Source organism: Lutjanus erythropterus, chromosome 7, assembly GCF_056507025.1.
Source record: "Lutjanus erythropterus isolate fLutEry1 chromosome 7, fLutEry1.hap2, whole genome shotgun sequence".
NCBI lineage: Eukaryota > Metazoa > Chordata > Actinopteri > Lutjaniformes > Lutjanidae > Lutjanus > Lutjanus erythropterus.
The window spans coordinates 4,293,390-4,314,960 of record NC_139323.1 but is presented as its reverse complement, the minus strand read 5'-3'; the positions used below and the strand labels follow the sequence as shown (position 1 = coordinate 4,314,960).

Sequence of the window (21,571 nt, the reverse complement as noted above, 5' to 3'; positions counted from 1 at the left end):
ACAATATTCAAATAGAAATTACAAAGACCCCTAAAACTCTCAGTTTGTTTGTAACCAGTGTAGAGAGTAGCACGGAACTAGTTCGTGTTGCAGCGGGAGAGAAGTGTTTTTGTAAATTCTGTTGCTTGTGCATGACGAATGAATGTCGACGAAAGAGCAACAGTGTGCTGTAAAAATATTGGACCTCTCATCAGAGCGCTTTCAGCCACATCTTAAGGCAGCATGTGTCAGTAAGATCAGCTGCTAAAAATGTAACACCATGTCCTAACTGCATATGAGTGTCAACTATCGCTTCTCATTGCACAATCTTTGTTTCATCATGTTGAGAATATTATGCAGCTGATAGACCATATGCACACTCCCTCTGCCTGTCTCTGTCTGAGTGGTGCGACTCAGACTCAGTTTGAATCACACTCATCAAAAATACTGTACAGGACACTTCTCACTCTGTCTGATCAGGGCCATACGATTAGTGATGACTGGATCTTCAGTCACTTAAAAAATAGTTTATTATTATCATGCAAACTGCAAATATTTTATGATTTTGAACATTGCCACTGTCAGTGGCTGGTAGATGTACACATCATACATCAAACTTATTTTTAATACAGAAAACAGGTTTTATATTGTGACATTTATTTAGATATTTCAACTGTAAATGAGAGACAATATACAGTACCTATAAAAATTTTTCACCCTTTTTTTTCCTTTTTTATTGCTTTTACAAATGGAATCATGGGTGATATAATTTGGCTTTTCTGACACAAAAAATCTCACCTCCTGTTCTGGATGAAGAATAAACAACCTGTGTTGATGTGTCTCCTCAAATATTTTCTCATCCAGACTCGTTTAACTTCTGCATCTGTTTTTCTCACGGCAAAGTTTTACTGCAGCAAACTGTTGCACCACATCTGTCTCCGGTTTGTTTACATCTGCTTCCACAGGAGATCACGTGAAATCGTGTCCCGTGAAACCCCGCGATTACACGATCTCGCGAGATCATGTTCACCCAATTCATAATCTTAATATAAAACTATAATAAGGCCTGGTTGTAATCTGGAGGACTTTGGAGAAAGTATTTAATGAATATTTAATAGTCAGAGTCTTATTATGAACATCCAATTTACCCTCTTGGTATCAGCAAGGTGCTCCCTGGTGATCTCCCTCCAGCCACCTGACACGTTATGTAAGTTTTCTTGTTAAATAAGAAGGTTTTGTGTAGATAACTCCTCTCAACTTAATGAACCAGTTTTGCAGCACTTCCAATGTGAATGACAAGAATAAATAGAAACAGGGTGTGCTACAAAGGTTTTGCTCAAAATGGCGCACTGCATCGCTTGTGGACAGTTAGGACACTCTCATACAGGACAACACATTTTGTCACTGATGCTTGCTCATGTCACATGCAGTTAGGACGAGGTGTAAGAGATGGAGTGATTGTAAAGTAGGACTAGAGGAACATTGCAGTCATTTGAATAGTTGTATTATGTGGCATAAAATGGGAATTTTACCAATCCAAATAAATACAAGTCAAGAAAAACAAAAAATCAAGATTTTTAATTAAACATTACACTTCCTATTCCAAAGCATTAGCACTGTAGTTCCAAAACTTCACACCTGTTTGTGTGTGAAATTATACATAGTCGTTTTGAAGGAACACACTTAACAGGCGAGGTGAAAAACGGCCATAGAGAAGTGGGAGACGTGGCATCATTTAAATATGAGGATATCGCTGCACATGTTCACACGCTCTCGACATTCGTACTGTTGTAAACATAAAAAGTAACCGAAATGTTTGTGTCAGGAATGAAAAAAGAGACCTAGAGAGAGGTTCAAAAGTTCAGCTAAGTCTTTCACTTCCACACAGCTGGCACTTGTGAGGCAATTTCACCATCCAGCAGGCAGTGTGCAGTGTACTAATGTCTCGGAATCTCAAATATTATCATCATTTATTTTATAAAATCATTGTTTAGAAGAAATAAAATATTGACTATATCTCCAATAATAAGAAACTTTCCCAACATGACTTACATATGGAGTCACCATTTTAAAATATTAAGTCATTTTGAGATATTAAGTCATTATTTTCAGAAAGAGACTGGTTGCAGTTGTAACATTTTCCTTCATAACTCTCAGACTACTTTATTCACACTTATCATCTTTTGATATGAGAAACATATATATGCACTAATGAATAATACAACCGATGCAAGAAGTCAGAGTGTTACTGTTGCGCTCTTGGTTGGGGCAGTTGTTACAGTGGTTGGGGGCAGTTGAAAAATATGTCAGATTAACCCACTGTGTCTTTGCAGAAGACTAGGCTATTCTGAGATTTTAAATATATGAATTGAGTTAAATATCATTTTACATTTATAAATAAAATAAATACAAAACCATGTAAGTTCTGCACCATTATTAGTGTAACGTCATTATGTAGACTCCAGTGTCCCTGATAGGAGGAAGTTCTATGTCAAATTAAGTAACATAAAAAAAAACAAAGTAGCATGCTACAGCTGGTACACTGCCAAAATGTCTCAGTTGAAATTCACACAGTTAAATTTAATTAAAATGTAATTTCAATAATAATAGTTAACTTATAATAACCAAAAACTTCAGATTGAAACCAACTTCAAATTCCTGGCTTTTTAAGGCTGACAGTTTATTACATTTGAACACCATACTACAGACTTTTAGACATTCCCACTTCTATCTGTTTGTCATGTCTTCATCCACACTCCTCCTCCTCTTTGCTCAGACCTATTATCCTCTAGACAGGAGATTACCAGTCGTTTGCAAACTGCAGCAAGCCAAATCCTTAGCTGTCATTTCTGTCATTTGAAGCGTCTTTGTCTAAAACCCTGCTTATTATTTTTCTCTCCAACTCTCCATGGTGTTCCCTGCACGCTCTGAGTCTCTCTGCACTGATTTAATCCCATAATTTATCTCTGTGTCTGTTCACTTTACTCATAATAACACCATTACCTAGGCTCAGTCCCTCTCACACCTGGCAGACAGCTCCTGGGATCAACAGAGGGATCGGACTCAGGGTTTCCTATGAAACACAGTGTAGATCCTCTAATGAATGTTAACAAGGTAGAGCCAAGCAGGCAGGGTAGCACGTGAAGACACATCACACACACACACACACACACAGAGGAATGTTGCAGTCTCTCTTTTGAGAAGGCTTTGAGTCAGAGTAGCATACAGAGAAAGGCAAACTGCAACAAAAGGATTCCTGCATGGGTTTAAGACGACTGTTAACTATATAAGCAAAGTATACCATATTTTGCTTTGTGCATCTGCTTTGTCAGCAGACTGTGGACAGTACTTGTATGTGCAGTGATACCGCTCATGAAAGCTGCAGCAGGCATATAAGAGGGGAAAAAATATGCTCATGTTGAGAAAACATTGTTATTAAAGCAATGCAAAAGCAAAAGCAAAAGCTACTACTTTTGTTGCTCCTATCCCAACTTATTGAAGGCATCAAATTCAGAATGCATGTATATTTCAAAAAACAAGAAAATGTATCAGTTTGAACATTAAACATCTCTGTGCTGTATTCAACTGAATACAAAACGAAAACGTTTTGCAAATCATTGCACATTCTACACAAAAGTGGGGGTGTACAATAAATTTCAAACTCTTCCTCTTCTCTGGTCATTGTCCTTTCTGCAGGAGGATCCATTCAAAGTGAAGCCATCTGTGTTCAACAGCCAGCCTCAGGAGCTTCCCCCTGACCCCTTCCACTCCGAAGACCCCTTCAAAACAGACCCTTTCAAAGGTTACTGTATCATCCTTCTTTACTTTCACTGTGCCCCTCTAGTGTTCCTCCTTTTCTTTTTCTCTGGATATTTATTATTCTGCTCTGTGATCCTTTTATTCTGCTCTCCGTCGTCCTTTTCAAACATTAGCTGACTGTGTGTTATCTTATCTTTAGTTTTTTTTCCCTTTCAGACAGCTGATATGTTTTAGATTGAGTTGCTCTCTGACTGTCTTCCTGCTCTCTTCCTCTTTGTTTTCCTCCTGCTCCTTGCTCTCTTCTCTGCTGGATTCCTCTTCTGTAGGTGACCCTTTCCAAAATGACCCCTTTGCAAAGCAGCCATCAGCAGCCACAGGTATTTACTTGGGAAAAGAAGCTCCACTCATTACCTTAAGACCTGATCACTCCAGCATCTAATGTGGCAAAATTCAGAGTGAAATCAACTAGAGCTCCAACTAACCATTATTTTCATTGTTGATTAATTCGTTACGTTCGTCGAATTGCTCAAACCAATAAATTGATTGTCAAAATAGTAGGCGGTTAAATTAATAATTGATTAATTGTTGCAGCTGTAAAATCAACATTTCAGTTGTGTGGTTGCTATCAGCGTATTCACTCAATGAGACCTGAGTAAAGCCAGCCAGGGGACCTTTAGTTTGGATTATATTGTCACATATAAACAGAATAGTTAGTGTTGACTGCTGTGCTTGTACACATATTTTGAACAGGTTTCATTGCATATGAAACGCCTCACATTAATTTTTGTGCTTTCACATACAGTGTAGCAAAGCATGCAGCAGCAGCCCAGCAGTGTTCACACACCCCACATACACACCGTAACACTTAAAAGTCGAAGTGAACAAAATAGAAACATCTCTCAAATCACTTGTGCAGCATAATCCAAATTAGGCCTGCAACTAATCATTATTTTCATAGTTGATTAATCAGTTGATTATTTTCTCAATCAATCGATTAAAAGTTACTTGAGTAAAAAATGTCTGAAAACGGTGAAAAATGTTGATCAGTGTTTCCCAAAGTCCACGATGACGTTTACTTTCAGAGAAGAGTAAAGAAACCAGAAAATATTCACATTTAAGAAGCTGAAATCAAAGAAATTTTGACTTTTTTTCTTAAGAAATTACTCTGATGGAATAAGCAGTTACCAAAATAGTTTGCAAAATAATCGATTAAACATCCATTAATCATTGCAGCTCTAATCCATCCCTATGTGGAAAATATTGAAACTAAATGAAAGCATGAATTAATTTATAAAATTTTACATAAATTGCATATATGTCTGTGTCTGTTTCTTTTTTCATGTATTTAGCATTTTTGTTTTATTCCCTTTGCATTTCCCCCCTACTTAAATCCCTATCCCTACATTTGTTTTTTTATATATTTGGTGTATTTAATGTACTTTATTTGTTTATTTTTGATTTTTGCAGTTGTTGTCCATCTTAAAATAAATCCCATGTGCTATATTCTCCCCTGCCCTTTGAAAATGAAAACATTCCTTCGGAGTTCTCTTAGTAATCCTCACTTTGTCTCTCAGTGATCACATTTGTGGTTTTCAGGTGAATTTGATTAATTCATTCAGATAATACAAATATATGTTAGGATATTTTGTATAGGTTACGATGTGACAAAGTTAAGTCACTTCTTTAACCTAGAAAAACTACTCCTTTCTGGTCCAGTGAAAAAAAAGCCTCTGAACCCTCAAATACATCTGTCACAGGAGCCGTCTGTACCTTTGGTGGCAGTGTTGTCTTTGGTTGGCATGTGTGAAACAGCAGAGTGTGTAACTGTGACTTCTCGTCACACTTCCCTCTTCAGTGATATTGTGGAGTTTCACTTCTCTGCTCAGTAGATGGAAATCAGTGATAAAGATCATTCCACACCCATTATTGCTTGTTTGCTCCATGCTGGTCAAATGGATGGTTTCACATGTAAGAAAACCAAAAGCAAAAGGCAGACCCCCGTCATGCACCTGTTTTTCCTGGAACTGCAAAGCAAATATGCATTTAGACTTGGAACATTTGTGCCAGACCTGTCTGGAGTCTGATGCTGGGTGTGAAAGAGAGGGCTAATAACTTTGACTCTGCCTGAGTTCATGACCTGCTGGGTGCCTCCTATCACAATCATCTATCAGATTCCATAGAAGACACTGACTCAGTGCCTCATGTTTTTATGATTGCAATACTTCTGCATGACATAGGCCGCCAAATATTGTAAATATTAGGCCAAATCATCATAATCTTACCACTTAAGCTAGGAAAATGGTGTGGATGTGCCAAATAACCCTGAAACAACCTGCTAAGTGTAATGGTACTTACTCCCAAAGTCAGACATTCCACAAGTTCCTTAATTATCAAGACTTTCCTTAGAATTTCCTGGAAATGATTGTTTATAACCTGGCATTGCCAGGCTTAGTCACAAATGAGAGTTGCGTATCTGCCAGAGCAAATAAAAACAGATTTGTCTAGCTACCTTGTTCATTAACTGTGCAGAAAATACTGCAACATCCTGATGCATCACAAGAATAAGAATATGATCAGCATGTGTGAGAATGCTGACATCCTGTTTTTGTAACATAAATGTTTTAGTTAGGCTGCTCAAAGTACAAATACTTATTGTCAAAATGAACTGCATTCCAGAGCAGATCTATAACATCGTAAGTTTAGGGCTGTACTCGACGGGGAGTAATGTATTACATGTAATGGGATTACATAAGCAGGATACCAAAAAAAATCCGTATTCCATTACATTTACAGATAAAAAAAGACAAACAGATTACAGATACATGTAGTAAAATTGATTGGGGACAGGATTATAAACTGGATTAAATTTTTAAATTGCAGAAGAACATACTACCATGCACAGTGCAAACATAGTTACCAGTTCATTATCATGGCGATTAATCTATTTTGGTAATCAAGTAATCGTTTTGAGTCATTTGTCAGTTAGATTTCAGATCTCAGCTTCATAAATATGAATATTTTCTGCTTTCTTTACTCCTGTGTGACAGTAAACTCTTTGATTTTCTCTGACATTTTATGTACCAAACAACTAATCAATTAATTGAGGAGAAAAATCTACAGATTAACTGATGATAAATAATCATGAAAACATTATATTAGGCTTACGAATTTCACCATATTTTATACTGAGGTGATCAAAACATTATGCAAAGTAATCAAATTCTATTATTTGAATATTGCGATACCTGGATTATGTTACTGAGTACATTTTTTAACAGGTAATTAGTAACTGTATTGGAATACATTTTTAAATTAACCTCTTAAACCTGTCTGTAGTCAACCAAAGAAAATGTTGGTTGACTGAAATTCTATCCACTCTTCAACAAGTCAATTGTTTGATGGAGAAAAAAAATCTGCACGTTATATCTGGACTTATTGAACCAACCACAGTGACTCTAACTGTTAGCCTGAATGGGTCATCAGTGTTACAGAGTGCTGCCAAGCAAATGAATTAATGCAGCTTGAGCATTTCTTTTTCACACATACCTATATTGTTACCTTTAGGTCACAGCAGCAACACACAGCAGACAAAGATTACGCCAAGCTTCCATATACTTTTGCAAACACTCAGCACTAATGCAGCTCGTGCTGCAGTATAACCCTAACCTGTGGGAACAGCCACATTAACTACGCAACATGCTAATGCTAAGTTCAACAGGATAGCATGCAAAATAAACAAAAACCCCAACAGACCACAACTAACAGCTCTCATGTTTGAGGTCAAGTCCAGACAGTCAGTATCAACATTCACCTTGAACAGTTACTGGCCCTTGCTGATAAAGCAGCCCGGCGGAGCAAAATCCACACGCCATGTTGTCATCAATAAGTTTTTATCCACTCAGCTTTTCTATCCTCTGAAGCTAGGGGTTGATTGTAGTGATGTGTGCTGGTACTTTGACATGGTGTCACTTAGTTTAAAGTCAGTAAATGTTCAGTAGCAACAACAGCCTCACTCAAACATCAAATACATCAGGTCTGCATATGTCCCTCCCACCCCTGACAATAATGGATGAAAAGCACTTCTGTCCTCATTAAAGTAACACCAGTGACTGTCCAAGACTGGACAAGAGCATTTCAAACAACCATTTGACCAACCAACCAGAACGTGTCTGTCATACATAAACTTTCTTTTTACTATACCATGTTATACCACCTCCATTGAATGCTGCACATTGAAATGTCTCAAAGTTAAAGTTGAGGCATAAAATCCAACTACCACCTATTGTAGAGCTAATGTGTGATTGTATGTCTTAACTTAAAAGAAAACAGTGGCTCACGTTGTCACACTGCTGCTGGTTATATGTAAAGGCTCTTGGAACTCATGTTTGGTAAACTGACACCTGTCATTTGAAATAGCTGAGCAATCTGTTGCCTAGTTAATGAGACGTTTAAAAAAAAAAAAAACAGCCCAGTGAGAACAACGAGTTGAAGTAGTCTGTCATTTCTGCTGCAGATCCGTTTGGAGGAGATCCGTTCAAAGAGACAGATCCATTCAAGGCTTCGTCAGAAGATTTCTTCAAGAAGACCACAAAGATGGATCCCTTCTCCACACCAGATCCCTTCAGTAAAAGTGCCACATTACCTTCCAAGGTACTTGTTGAGTATTGAAAGCCAGAACATGAAATTGTAATTTATACTACTGCATATTGTATATCACGTGGATAAGTGGCTCTTACTACCAGAGCCTTGTGTTTTGTGAAGGTCTGACATATTTAACAAGGTGTAAGTTAGACTGTTTGAAGACACAACATGGAAGCGAAGAACCACCTGATGCAGAGTGATTTTAAACTGTTAAATGCACACCTACAAGTTAATTATCCCGCTTATACCACAGTCTTTTGCCAACAATATTAAATAAAAGCATGAACAGAGGAGTAAGAGGAGTAAGAGCTTATCATTGCCATGAAAAGGAATAACTCTTTACAACCAAACTCAGCTGGCCTGCTGCAGTTGATAACAGTAACACATATCAGCATGATGTCACAGCAGCGCATTTGAAATTCCTCCCTTAGGTGTCATTTATTCATAATAACGTAATTTCCTTAAATCCGCCTTGTTTCTATATAGTTGGTATAGTTACTTACTTGTAACTCCCAAAAGTTCAATGTTTTTCCTTCCAAAGCTGGTCCTTTTTGAGGATATTCTGTAAAAAGGCTGCTGTGGATCATATAAAAGATGGCACTGCTTCTCAACCCTGTTTATTAGTCTTTCATCCTCCCTGTTGACTGCTTTGATGAGGGGAAAGCAAACCGTCAAAGATGTCACATTGATTTTACCCAGATAAAATAGGGTGGAGGTGTGTGAAACTTGACTGAAATAGAGCCAGGGAGAATGATTGTTTTTTTTTTCTTTTCGAATGCTGATTAAACTTGAGCTGAACTACATTAAATATTTTTAAAGCATGATTGCAAGCCAGTTAGGAAAAAGTATTGACCCAGACTATGGTAGTGGCAAATAGTCTTAGCTCTTTGCATCTTCATGTACGTAAGACTTAATGGCTGTGACTTGAGTGAATTTACTATTAACAGGGTTCTGCTTTTTATATTTCTTGCAGCAAACCAGTCACTTCACAAGCAATGACCCGTTCTCCTCAAGCAACCAGAAACCCAAAGGACCAGGTATGATTTGATCCTTCAGTGTCTCAGCATTATGAATCGGCCGGTCTTTGTGCTCTACAATATCATTACTGCCATCTGTGGCCTAATACAACCACAGATACTAAAAGGATAGTGACCGTAGACAAATTTCCCAGCTCAATTTTGAGGTTAGAATGGAGTCCCTTTTACAGTTTCTGTCTCTGGCAGTGCTGGTTTAGTGAGTTGGTGTCTGCTGTCACTCAGTGCGCTGGTCCTCCTTCAATCAGTTGTTTTGTTCTGTGCCGCACAAAAAAAGCTCTTTCATTTTCTCCAGGATATGAATGTAGTCCATGCAAACACATGCACGCTGCGGCTCAGCTGGAATGTGTCTGTGATTGGAGGAGCTAAAGCCTGTCACCACACTGGGACCACTGTTTATTCAGAATAAGGTTACCATGTTGGTTTGCCTATTAAAAGCATGGCTGCTGAGGAAAGGTGTCACATTTGCTTACTCAGTGCTACAAGTTCACTTCCCAACTTTTCACTTCTCAAGACTTTTATAGGTGTCGATACTACTTCAAAAACAGCTTCATATCATTCACACTGGCTCTGGTCAGGCCTGGAATTTGTGACTGTAAAGAATAAATGTTCCTTACTTGAACTGGCTCTTTCAACATAAGTAGTGCAATCTCTGAGCAGGCCAGTTGCTGCTTAAAGAGACCATTGCAACAAATAGATGCTTTTTCAGTTCTTGATTCTGTGGTAGACATATGTAGCATTTTATTACAACTAATACGTTGGGCGTTTTTGCCTTTGATAGGGACAGCTGAAGATGTGACAGGAAAGGGGATAGAGAGACAGGGGATGATGCACAGTAAATGGACCGCAGGTGGGAGTTGAACCGGTGGCTGCTGCAGAGGACTTACAGCCACAGCACGAGGGGCACACTCTACCAACTGAGCTACAGGGGACGCCCCATATTGCAATTATTTTGACTGAAATTGCAATCAGAGCTGCACAATTAATAACACAATATGGTTGTCTACAATTTTCAAATCGCAGGAGGTGCAATATTTGTTAGAGGCAAAATGTGTGTCACAAAACTTTAAAATGAATGAATGTGGTGAGGCAGAGATGTTCTGTCCTACAAATCAGATTCTACAAACTTAAAAAAAGAACATCTTCATTTGGTACAGATTCCTGCAAAAAATCACACCATAGTCATTTTATCATGTTTTTCAGTCAAAATCAGAATGGTGTAAAAACGATCATTGCCTTTAATATCACTATTCATATCGCAGTTGACCCTTCGCTAAACCCCGCCCCAAACAGTACTTGTCCAATCATAGGTTAGCAACCGTGACTAAGAGCTGACAAGCTGTCCTTTTATCTACATGCGACACAGTTTGCAGGAGGCTCTTAGAAGAGCAACACTCAGCATTTCATGAGTCTGGATGGTGACGTCTTTTCTGTAGTCTCTCAAAAACATGAAACACAAGAGCACAGGTGTGGTAAATGGATTAAACTCTGTCTTCATCTGCTCTATCATAAACTGTGAATGTTAGCATGTCTGGCTAACACTAGCTGCAGTAACTTTGCCTCTAGACAAACTTGTTAGATCCCACTGCATCTGCATTTGTTCTGTGGGGGTTTGAGGAGGAGGATGTGGGCTGATGAAGAATCAAAGTGGGTCGATGACAGTGCATCTATCTCTGGCTCGCTGTCTCAGGTCTAGGCCAGGTTAGCTTAGCTCTTTTCCCGGCTATCCGCTGCGATCGTGATTGGCTGGTCCGGCAGGGTGACGTGTCTCAAAATCCACTCCACTGGTCCAGTCGCTGCATTTTCTTTTCCCACATTAATGAGTGTATTTCTGTCATCTATCATGTACATATACCTGCTGTTTTTCACCACCTGACCAATGTTTGCTGAGATGCATTAACTTTATATCATGTACACAGCTGTTATGTAATTTTACACAAACACTTTCACAGGGTTCTTGTTTTACAACGTGTGAGATGGAGAAATTAAAACGTCACATAAGTGGCTTACATCACCCAGCTACACTTATAAAATCTGCTTTTGAGTTATTTTAGCCAACAAAATCCACCATCATCAGCTAGAAAAGAGAAGCTGCTTTTGTGTACGACTCTAAGGAATCACAGACCTCTTGTTTCCACAATTACTCCCAAGTTCGATTTGAAATCTGTCACCGTTATCACCGTAAACTGCATAAATACAGTACAAGAATGGAAAGCTTGTTCGACTTCGCAACAGTAACTTAGGAGGGCAGGGCTTAGCGAAGGGTCAGTTGGAATATCAGGCAAAATAATGGCAATTAGATATTTTTTTCAAAATCGTTAAACCCTAATTGCAATTGCATTATTCAATATGATTTGTGGGAATGATCATTTTTGCATTATAGTTTTCATGTTTACCGAAAAAAAGATTCAAATCATGATGATATGATATTTGCTGCAGTCTGTACCAAACAAACATGTTTTCTTTTCGTGTCTGATGGTGGCAGTGCATTGGATTGTGTTTTACTGTAAAGTGTATCTGATTTGGTTTGTGCTTCTCCATGTATGGTTAGTGACGTGTGGCCTCAGAATGTGCCATAGATCTGAGTAAACGCACATAACAATAGTAATATTACTATTTGAAGCGAGATAGTAACTATGGTGACTCATTGTGAATGTGCTTTTTGTTTGTTTTTCCAGACCTGTTTGGGACGTTGGACCCATTCGGCAGCAGTTCATTCAGCAGCAGCAGTAACAGCTCTGCTGGATTCGCAGACTTCAGCCACATGTCAAAGCCCAGAGACCCTTTTGAAGGCCGGGCCAGCTGGCTTCCAGACTACCAGAAGGTACAGAGGCCTCAACTCATCCTGAAACACGCATTCTTGGTCAGATAGGCAAATCTCCCAGTACAGACACGGGGTCTTAAAGTATTCGCAATAAAAAGTAATATTGGCACAAATATTAAATGAGGCGTGTTTCATATTTGGTCCAGTATAGCACAAAAGTTAGAGATCTCTCTGCTACTTTTGGACTACCTCAATATAAAATATGGTGAAATTGTTTAGCCTAATATAATCTTTTCAGGGCTGCAACTAATGATTATTTTCATCATTGATTAATTTGGTTCACACTATTCACGATTTGATTTATAAGGTTGATACAGTTAGAAATTTTTTATGGATATTTCAGTGACGATGCCAGTTCTGCTTGGATATGAACCCTCTAACCTGGTGCATTAATAAATATATTAATGTTTACCTGAAGAATTAACATCAATCATGTATTCTTTAGTAAAAGTCACCTCAGCAGGCATGTATTAAAAGCTCGATTTTGGGATTTTATGGATCGATATCAGACCATGGAATGGAAAATCGTTTTGAATCACTTTTTTTAAACCAGCTCAACGCTCGATTATTTTCTAAATTATTCAGTTAGTTGTTTTGCCCATAAAATGTGAAAAATGTTGATCAAAGTTACCTTTTTTGTATCCAGATTACATAATTCTCTTACAGGAAATCCGTTACTCCTCAAGCCTGATTATCAATATTTTTACTTTTAGTATGTTTCTTTTTTAACAAACAGAACTCATATAACCAGTATTGTGTGTCCTATATTCTGAAATAACCGCTGAATGCTCATTGTTTGTTTCCAGTCGGTGTTTGTGGACGACCCATTCAGCAGAAAGAATGACACACCAGCTCTGCCACCGAAGAAAAGTGTTCCCCCAAGACCCAAACCACCCAGTGGTGAGTGTCACACTGTATAGGCTTTTGTGCGGTGAGAGGAGGAAGAGAAAGCAACACTGTTACAGCTTTGTAGAGGTCCCCATAACACTTTAATAATAGGGACACTAGCAGAACCTTATCACTACTTTAGGGAATTTATCTGTCTTGTATAAAATAATGAGGTGTCCCTCTTTGACTGTTTTACAGTCCAGTATTTATAAATTACACAGAGAAGCCCATTATCTTACTGTGATCTTCTTACATGGTGTGGCTCAGGCTAGTGGAACAGTGGTGAGTGTAAAAAGGAAGTGGGACTTTGGCTTTATCAGAAACCTAGATGTTTGATAGGTTCCTCAGTGCGATTACCACATCACCATCATGACCATAATCACCACCCTTTTTCTGGGTATTGCAGGCATTCAGAAATGAAGGACGTGTGTATGTGTTCATAGACTGTGAGCAGAAAGAGACAAATAATGAGTGATGTGAAAAGATTACAAATACATAGTCAGAGACATTAATATAGAAATATTGATTAGAGAAATTTTTAAATTCTCGATATGATATGATATATAAATATTTTCTGTTGTGATTCAAGAAAAAAGATATGTGCAGTGTCGATTTTGTCTTTTTGATGTTTGTCCCGATTGTTAAAATATGCTAAGCCATCTTTTCTTGCTTAAGAGGTGGCAAAAGTACACAATTCTGTACTCAAGAAAAAGTACAAATACTTGCGCAAAAGCAGAAGTACTGATTCAACTTATTTACTCAAGTAAAAGTGAAAAAATACAGCCTGTACAGGTGTGAAAGTCGTCCTCTGAAGGACATTTCTACTGACTGTTTCTGTGCAAAGATAACTGAACCTCAGCTTTTCTCTGCGGTAAAGTCTCCCTCGGCTCCCTCTGTCAGTTTCATACTTATACGTGTTTTATATCATTTCCATCTTGTTATGTTCTTACTTCATTTTCACCTTGTTATGTCCTGTTAAGTGTCTTATCTAGATTTTGTCTTGGTAAGTTTTTGTTGTACGTCCTGCTGTGTCCTTTATCTTGTTTTTTTCATGTGTTTTTACATAATTTTGGTTGTGCTACGTCCTGTTGCGTCTTTTATTTATTTTTTTTCTTGTTACGTATTTTATGACCTTTCTGTCTTGTTTCGTCATTCTGGTCTTATGTCCTGTTACGTCTTTTATCAGGTTTTTGTCTTATTACATCATAAATTCTGTTTTTGTCTTAGTCCATCTTTTCTGTTGTTTTCCTCTAGTTGTGTCCTTTATATTGTTTTCATGTAATTATCTTTTGCGTCTTTTTCCTCATGTTGTCATTGGCAACCCGTTATGTCTTTAACATAATTTTTGTCTTGTTACATTGTTTTATTTGTTGTTTTCTTGTTAAATCTTTTAAGTCATTTTTGTCTTATGTATTATGTTGCTTTCTTCTCATTATGTTTTTTTCTTAATTTTCGTCTCGTTATGTATTGTGAAGTCATTTTTATCTTGTTACGTCTAAGGATGCACCGATCGACTGGCCAGAGACCGGAACCGGCCGGACAGCGTCACATATCCAATTCTGTGCCCATCATATTCACGCACGTTCTGCACGATGGTGACATCACGCGCGCAGCACACAATAACCTAACCTAACACCCGCAAAAGCACTAATCACAGCTACACACACTCAGACATGAAGTCGGTGTTAGTGATAGATTCCAAGAACAGGATAAAGAGAAGACAGACTGTCTACAAGGAGACGCAACAGCTGAGCAGCTAACGGTATTTCAGCAGAGCCATAAACTTTTTAGCCCTTCATGCTAATGTTAGCCAGCACCAGACTTCTGTTCACATTGGGACAGTTAAAATCTCACCTCCTGTTCTGGCTGAAGAATAAACAACCTGTGTTGATGTGTCTCCTCAAACATTTTCTCATCCAGACTCGGTTAACTTCTGCATCTGTTTTTCTCATGGCAAAGTTTTACTGCAGCAAACTGTTGCACCACGTCTGTTTCCAGTTTGTTTACATCTGCTTCCACAAGATCAAATGAAATCCCATCCCGTGAAATCCCAGGAGATTCCATGAGATCTCACAAGATTGTTTCCACTAGTACATAATCTTAATGTATTAATATAATAAGGCCTGGCTGTAACCTGGAGGGCTTTTGGAGAAAATGTGAAATAGTATTTAATGAATATTTAGTAGCCCGTGTTTTTTTTTGTTTTGTTTTTTTTAAATGAACATCCAATTTCATTTTACAAGAAAAGGTGCAATTGTGAATGCTGTCAATTAAAGTTCTCAGACTGAAAATCAGAATCGGCAGGTCAGACTCTTAAAAAATCGGAATTGTCAAAGAAAGTTGGAGTCGGTGCATCTCTAGTTTCTTCTTTTATGTCATTTTCGTCTTGCTACATTGTATTAATCTTGTCACACCTGCTGTATCGTTTTAGTCTCGTGACAGCTTTTAGCCTGACATTGTTTTCATTTTGTTCTGTCTTTTATACTTTTTTATCTTTGTAACAACAACAAGCCTGTTTTTTAAATGTAAGAGGTAGAAATTACAGATATTTGTGTTAAAATGTAGGGGGTAAAAGTAAAAGATTAAAAGTAAAAAGTCACAAAATAAATACTCAAGTAAAGAACAGATACCTGAAAAATCTACTAAGTAGAGTAACAAAGTATTTGTACTTAGTTACTTCCCATCTCTGATGTCTGGGATGTTACTTCAACAATCACTTTACAGATTTCTTTGCAGCTCTAAAAAAATAGGTACAATATCTCAGTACTTTGAGACAAGTTAAGTTGAATGACTCCATCATGAATGAAAGAGTAGAATAAGATATTTGACCTTTCTGAAAGGCAGCTTTTCTGTAATGTATAGGTGCAAGCTATGCTGAAATGCAGATGTGTTTTTTTTTCTGTAACCAGAGCAAAACTTTTGTTCTCCAGCATAGAAAGCTCAGTCTTAAACTCTGCTCTCATCTGTCAACAGGAAAGAATGTCATTGTGGGTACAGAGGAGATAAAAGTCTTTTTTTTCTTATTTGCCAAGCAACTGTTGTCACACATTCTATACTCTACATAGGTTCTCAATTCAAGCACCAACAGTGGCAAACACACTGTACTGTGCACTGCAGCACATCATATTAAATCTTTTATACACTTTAATATTGACATTAGTGAGTTTAGTCAGCTGTTTCTGATGGGGTTTTAATATACAACTGCCTTTATAACCTTCTATGTAATTTAGGGTCTTATGTACATAATAGTGACCATCTAGAAAGTTAGATCTTAAAAATTAGAAATTAGTTTTTAATCCAAATTCAAAATATTGTCATGTAGCTTTTTTTCCTGATACAGGGTTTGAATTAGGCGTGGTTGCTTTGACACTTGTTATGAAAATTGCGCAATTACTTACCAATCATTAAACATCCATGTCAGTTGTCTCCCCAAACAGGTGTTTGCTGCTAACCTTTAATGAGACACTCACCTTTCATATCATATATACATTTTTAGTATTGAAAGCCAAATATCCAGAGCCTTTAACACATCAGTGATTTTCCTCACATGTCATTTTTAACATGAGAGTATCAGTCTTACCTATGATGCAGGCTTGCTGGTTAAACTAGAGACCAAATTCTCAAATGTCATGTAGAAACATTTAGCTCATATTCATTTCAGTAGATTCAGAAGAAAAATGCTTTTTATAACATAATTATATCTACCATCTATAATAAAACAGCATCATGATGAAGAAATTTGATCATTTAAGTCCCTCACTGCCACAAAACATCTTTGCTGAAATCCCCACCATTTAGAAATGTGCTCTGTTGGCCACACCCACATCCATGCTACATCACTAGAAAGCCCAGGGTGTGCTTTTCAGAGGACACGAGGACATGTTCGTCCACGGAGGACGAACATGAATTGTCAAGTCTTAGGAGGAAACTGTTGTGTTTGAACTGTGCTTCACCGTCACACCTTTTTTGTTTACGGATTTTCATGAAACTGTTAGACCACCATTTCAAATGCATTTAAACTTTGCAGCTGGGAGCAGCACCTCCATTTCCTTAGTGCATTGCACTGTGGGCAAGGTGCAAGATTAACTTTTTTTTCGTCCACTGCCATCTTACCAGCATGTGGCTGGTGCTTTAGTCCAAAATCAAGTGTGAACACACTAAAAACCAGCCTAAAATTTAAAGTAGTAGTTGTATAGAATTTGGAAACAGCTCAAGGAACTCTCACTTCCCACTTTAGTGCCCATGACACATGAGCTGCAGTGTCTTTGCATGGCTCTAACTGCTGGTGCACACATGACAGAAATGATTAACAAATATGTGAAAACTGTGGTCAGTTCAATAGTTATTTATGGACGTCAGGATCAGAGTGGATGTGTTTGGTGTAAAGTCTTTTGGGGACAGCATGACCCTGTCCCATGGGGCTTGGTGTTCAAACTTTGAACCACAGTTACCCAGAATTCCCTTCTGTGTGTTTCAGCCTAAACTGTGGCCACACTTGCAGCTCCCACACTGTCCCACATGCCTGCTGACTCAGGGGTAGTAAAAGGAACTAGAGACAATTCTCTAACTGCTTTTCATTTGTTCGGTGAGGTTCCGGCAGCTGTCGCTCAGGCTCCTCTCCCATCATTCAGTCTGTAACCACCTACAGCTAAACCTGACATGAACGCTCTCTGTATTTTTAAGTAGATTTGATATTACGACTGTTCACACGCTTCTGCTGGGATGTTTGTGTAGGCACATGTGAAGGTGATGTTGTAAGAGCGATGAGATGTGGTTTGCTTGGCCTGTTGTTTGCAGACACACCCTAACTTGCTTCCTCTCTCTTCCCTTCGTGTGTGTGTGTGTGTGTGTGTGTTTACGAGGGTGAGTGGTTCAGAGCAGGTCAGGCTGCAGGCTGTGTGCAGTGGGCCAATGCCAGCATTGTCACCAGTGTAACAATCACCCTCTTCATCTTATGTTAAATGTGGTTTCTTTGTTTTCTGTCTTAATCCTCTTAAGAGGCACATTTTCATGCATGCATGCACACTCTGTCACTTTGTCTCATTACTCAGGTGTGACTGGGACAAGCCTGCAATAACAGTGCTGCAAATAAACTGTCAGAATTGGGGCACATTGCTGTATCTGTTTTGTTTTCACTAGATAAAATAATGCATGCTGCACATACAATCCTGTGGTAGACATTAAAATTAAATGCCACTGATGTAGTGGATTATTTTAAAACAGGGTGGAGCTCATGATTGTGGTTTCTCAAGTGCGAGTTTGTGTGTGTGTGTGTGTGCGTGTGTGTGTGCAGTTTACTGAAAGAGGAAAAAACTGATTGCCAGGCATGCAGTTTTGCTCAGCGTAGAGTGTGAAATGAACTGCTCACCCTGATCAGACGGGTTATCTGGGTAATAAGACGGAATGTGTGTGTGTGTGTATGTTGTATGACAACGGTTTTACTGGTCCTGTGGTTTAACACCTATACAAGCAACATGATGTACTCTTAACTTTCCCACGATCCTCTGCCAGGGCCTGCTTCAATTCTGTCAATGACAGAAATATTACTGTTGCTTTTTTGTCATATTTGTAGGTTATCTAGAGATCGAACTGTGCTTCTACAGAATGACTGAGTCTAATAAACGAGTATTTTCCATTAAGTTAATAAATATTTTAAGGAAAGTACTGAACTGCTTGGTCTTCAGGGATGGCACTTTGTCTGTGTTATTGTGCCTGCACTTATTCTGATGGAATTAAAGGCCTCTATCAGAGTCTGTCAGAGAAAAAAAAAAGAAATTAATTTCAAGTTAAGAAGAAACAGCTAGTCAGTGGGTCTTAATAATTTATCACACACATTTTGATCCCAAGCTTAAGAATAAACTCCTGCCTTTTTTTTTATTTTAACACATTTTTTCCCCTTATGACACAGAAAAGATTTGACTCAATGATTTTTAATGTAGAGTAGAAAATTAAACAGCAGTTATATGGATAATAAATAAATTGTTTGAGTCAAATCATTTTTCAAGCAAAAATACAAACAGTGTCTTGTTCCTGGTTCCCCCTTGGAGGATCTGCTGCTTTTCATATCACAGTAAACTGAATAACAGAAATACAAAATTTAGGATGTCCCCTTGGGGCATTTATCATTATTTTTTATGTTTTGGAGACCAATCACTGATAAAAAAAAAATAATCAACAGATAATTAACATGTACCTCCAGTCATGATTGAAACAATAGAAAATCCTCTGCATGAAGTAATAAATTGTTTTGTTTTGTTTTGTGTGTTTAAAATAAGTTCAAATACCTTGTTAAAGTGGCTTGGATATAGCTCTACCCCTTGCCTTCATTTAGATTCATTCAGGGATTCATGAATATGCAAATAGTCCCCACCCTCTCCATACAAAAAATATGTTTTAAATGAATCACTAATTGCGCCACTTGATTTATATGCATAAGACCTGACTTTGACAGCTTATGTGGCAGTTAAAACACAACAAGAAGGCTATGTAAAATATGAAATTTGACTTTACTAAAACTTGCAGACATCTAGTGTGTGAACTACTATTGTGAAGGTACAGGAACTCAAGCTCTTTCTCTAGTTTTCTAAAATGTATTACAAGTTGCTTTGGTGCTGTTATTTGCTATAAGATATAGCACCGATAAATCTGTGTGAATGTGTGCGCCCTATGAACTCAAACAATATCACATATTTGTCTGGTTGGTAAATTGGTGAACCAACAGTTGGCAATGTGGGCAGAAACACAACCGAGGTGATTTACCAGGAAACCGTTGAGGATGGTTCCACCGGTTACAGGGTTAAAGGTATCACTTTTGCTTTGGTCCTGCTTTGAACCTGTTGATTCTTGATGTACCTTTTTTTCCCTATACCAGCTGTTTTTATATATTTCCTTTCTCAGGAGGATGTAGCGCTGCATGTGTCAAATTAGATAGAAAGATTTGTGCAGGGACGCAATATAAATTGTTTTGGTGTGTCGTTTGTCTGTGTGTGAGTGTGAGTGTGTGTGTGTGTGTGTGTGTGTGTGTATGGGGAGGTGAAACTTGTGGCTTTCAAGAGCTGGTAGCTATCTTTGAGGTGACAGCGGAGTTGAGGCAGGGCGTGGGCAGAGCTATGGGAACCAGAGAATTTAGTGTTTGTGTGTTTTAATCCAGAACACATCAAATCAGATCGAATGTTGTCGGCATAATTCAACAAGGTGAGGTTAGAATTACTCATGTGGACTGCAATGATGAGTCATGGTATCTCTCAGCTATCAGTGTACACTTGTGCTTGGTCTTTTTTACATCCTCCTGTGGAGATACGTGAGACCTGAAGCCTGTGATATGTCTGCTTTTATATGTTTTCTTCTTTGCTTCCCTCAGCATGTCTTCCTCACCACAAAACAGATTATTTTTGTGCTATACCACAAATACCTTATTCCCTTTGCTGGCTTTTTAAAAATGCCTACACATTACAGATTTTTACCTTATTTTTACTAGAGCTGTAATGATTAATTGAATAATCGATCATTAAATTAATCCCCAGCTATAATCGATTAACTGGTTTGAGTAGTTTTTGTTTACAAAAAAAAGTCTTTCTGATTTCTGAGGATGTCATCTTTGTCAACATTTTTCACCATTTTCTGATATTTTATGGACCAGACAACTAATTGATTAATCAAGAAAATGATTGACAGATTAATTCATAATGAAAATAATCGTTAGTTGACGCCATCATTTTCACTTCCTAGTCTCTTTTTCAATTTTCGCACATGACAGCAGGTGGTTTATGCCTGCTTTTAGTCAGCAAGTCTTTATTGAGATGGCAGAAACATAGAAACTATAGGTGTAAGAAAATATCAATACACTTGAGTATTGCAATATTATGTTTTGTGACATTGTATCAATTCTCAAAAACGCTGTCATGATATTGTAATATTGTAAAAACTTGGGCAGTGGTTCATTCTGTCATGTGATTAAAGCACTGACCACTAGATAGCAGTGTTATCTATCCTTACCGTTCTGATTTCATTCAAAAGTAAGCTTTTTTAACTCTCTTAATATATCACCTTTCACACAGTGTTGCACTATACTGTAATATGTTGAATCGTGAGCCTTGTATCGTGATTTGAGTAGTATGACCAGATTCTGGTGACTCAACAAATTTTGTCAATTCTATTAAATCCTTTACCTTGTGAGGCAGCTGGATTCATGAGATCACGTTAGAATCCATCTTGCCAGGCTTCAAGTTATCTGTTTGTGTCTGCGCTAAACGTGGTGCTGCCAATTTGCATCCTAGGAGGGACTAGGGTCAGCTACGGGTGTGGTTTTACGTGTGGCAACAGCCAAGAGCATCCATGGAAGCATTGATCTGACTGGTTCAAGGCAAGACAAGCTATTTAATGGTAATGGTTAAAACATTACAGACATTGCGTTAAAAAACATAAAAGCAAAAGCAAACAAGTCAGC

The 21,571-nt window shown here is 38.0% G+C and overlaps 1 protein-coding gene across 5 annotated transcripts in view; it reads left to right on the top strand.

Annotated features, from left to right (window-relative positions):
• Window positions 1-21,571, top strand: part of LOC146323456 (epidermal growth factor receptor substrate 15-like 1) — a 66,306-nt gene that overhangs the window by 32,885 nt on the left and 11,850 nt on the right. For 2 of the 5 annotated variants that reach the window (XM_084722427.1, XM_084722426.1), the window contains exons 18-23: window positions 3,676-3,781; window positions 4,065-4,115; window positions 8,252-8,388; window positions 9,353-9,416; window positions 12,092-12,237; window positions 13,044-13,137. In XM_084722427.1, coding sequence (XP_084578553.1) covers window positions 3,676-3,781; window positions 4,065-4,115; window positions 8,252-8,388; window positions 9,353-9,416; window positions 12,092-12,237; window positions 13,044-13,137 — 598 coding nt within the window. Of the gene's footprint in view, window positions 1-3,675; window positions 3,782-4,064; window positions 4,116-8,251; window positions 8,389-9,352; window positions 9,417-12,091; window positions 12,238-13,043; window positions 13,138-14,625; window positions 14,794-18,001; window positions 18,313-21,571 lie in introns of those variants that run through there. The other 3 variants (XM_084722432.1, XM_084722431.1, XM_084722430.1) reach the window with 3 other exon arrangements.